The sequence below is a fragment of the Nycticebus coucang genome, unplaced genomic scaffold, assembly GCF_027406575.1.
Source record: "Nycticebus coucang isolate mNycCou1 unplaced genomic scaffold, mNycCou1.pri scaffold_57, whole genome shotgun sequence".
NCBI lineage: Eukaryota > Metazoa > Chordata > Mammalia > Primates > Lorisidae > Nycticebus > Nycticebus coucang.
The window spans coordinates 701,984-703,281 of NW_026515585.1; the positions used below are offsets into that span (position 1 = coordinate 701,984).

General features: G+C 40.6%; 1 protein-coding gene across 1 annotated transcript; it reads right to left on the minus strand.

The window, feature by feature from the left end:
• Nucleotides 1–219: 219 nt before the first annotated feature.
• LOC128579489 (CAP-Gly domain-containing linker protein 1-like) lies at nucleotides 220–976 on the minus strand. Its single transcript, XM_053581557.1, has one exon. The coding sequence runs from the start codon at nucleotides 865–867 to the stop codon at nucleotides 238–240; it is 630 nt and encodes a 209-aa protein (XP_053437532.1). The 5' UTR covers nucleotides 868–976; the 3' UTR covers nucleotides 220–237.
• Between the last annotated feature and the right edge of the window lie 322 nt (nucleotides 977–1,298).

A 1,298-nucleotide genomic window follows, 5' to 3' on the forward strand; every position in this document is an offset into this window, starting at 1 on the left:
TGCCCTGCACTCTCTCAAAGTATCTTTATAGTGTGATGTCTTACGTTTAAATCTTTTACCTAGATTTGTTGATGGCATCAAAAATTAACATATGAATTCTCCTGAAGTCTGTACACACAATGCTGGTGTTAAATTGCTTAAACACTAACACGCCTGAAAAAGCCAAGTTCTTGACTTGAGGCTTCATCAGAAGGTCTTGTGGTCATTGCAGTTGGCTGCCCAGTGGCCAAACATCTCTCAGATCTCACAGTACGGGCGTTCCTCACTCTGACTGCCATGGTGTGTAGAGTGGGGAGGGTCATCAGACATCTGTGTCTGGGTAGGACAATCCTCTGTGTCATGCAGCTCAAAGCAGTCACAAATGTCACAGAAGAGGCAAGACTTCTTCTTAGACTGTTTCTCCTGGTCATCACTGTCATAATTGTTGAGCTCATCCCCATTCCCATTGAGGGCTGCTTCTGACATCATCTCTACCTTCATCTTGAGATCTTGATTCTTCCTTTGAAGGTCCACTATTACTGAATTTAGGAAATCAATCTGACTCTCCTGGGCTCTTTCATCCTCTTCTGCCTGAGTATCAGTATTACCTGAGGAGCTGTTGAGCTGCCTCTTGTTTTCTTTGAGTTGAAGCTCCAAGTTCTTTACCTTGAGCTCAAGCTTCACCTTATTGGGCTCTAGAGACTGAACAACTGAATGCAAGGACTTGGCAGAGGCGTTTTCTCTCCTGAGCACTGTGACCTCATTTCTCAGTTTTTCCAGCTCTGCATCCTTTTCTGTGAGTAAGGCACTAGTTATACTGATGGATTTTTGCAAGGAGGCTTTTTCTTCATCTGCATCTTTTATGTACTTGGATTCTCTTTTTTTCATTTCTAACAACTGATTATTCAGCACAGATCTTTCCTCTTCCAGCTTTCGATGACTTGTGACTTCGTCTCTGCTTCTCCCCAGCTCCTCGGCAAGTTTAATGTTCTCTTCTTGCAATGCTGACTTCTGTGTACAGACTTCAGGAGAACTCGTATGTTATTTTTTGCTGCCATCAACAAATCTAAGAAAATATTCTGTTCTTCACAAATCACACTTTAGTCTCCCCTTATATGTTAGAATGATAAATTAAATAATTAGTAGGTGAGTTTTCACCTCTTATTTTGTTTTCTTAAGTTTGAAGACATTGCACCAGATGCCATTACATTCTTTGTCCCTCATAAAAAAAATCCCTACCCATACAATACCTTATTTAAAGTAACTAAATTATGCCATTACTTTTCGTATTTGCACTAAAATGTTTCCAGGCTGCATTT

Excerpts from the sequence above, each read along its gene's own strand:
- LOC128579489 (XM_053581557.1), bottom strand. The coding sequence starts at position 867 with ATGAAAAAAAGAGAATCCAAGTACATAAAAGATGCAGATGAAGAAAAA.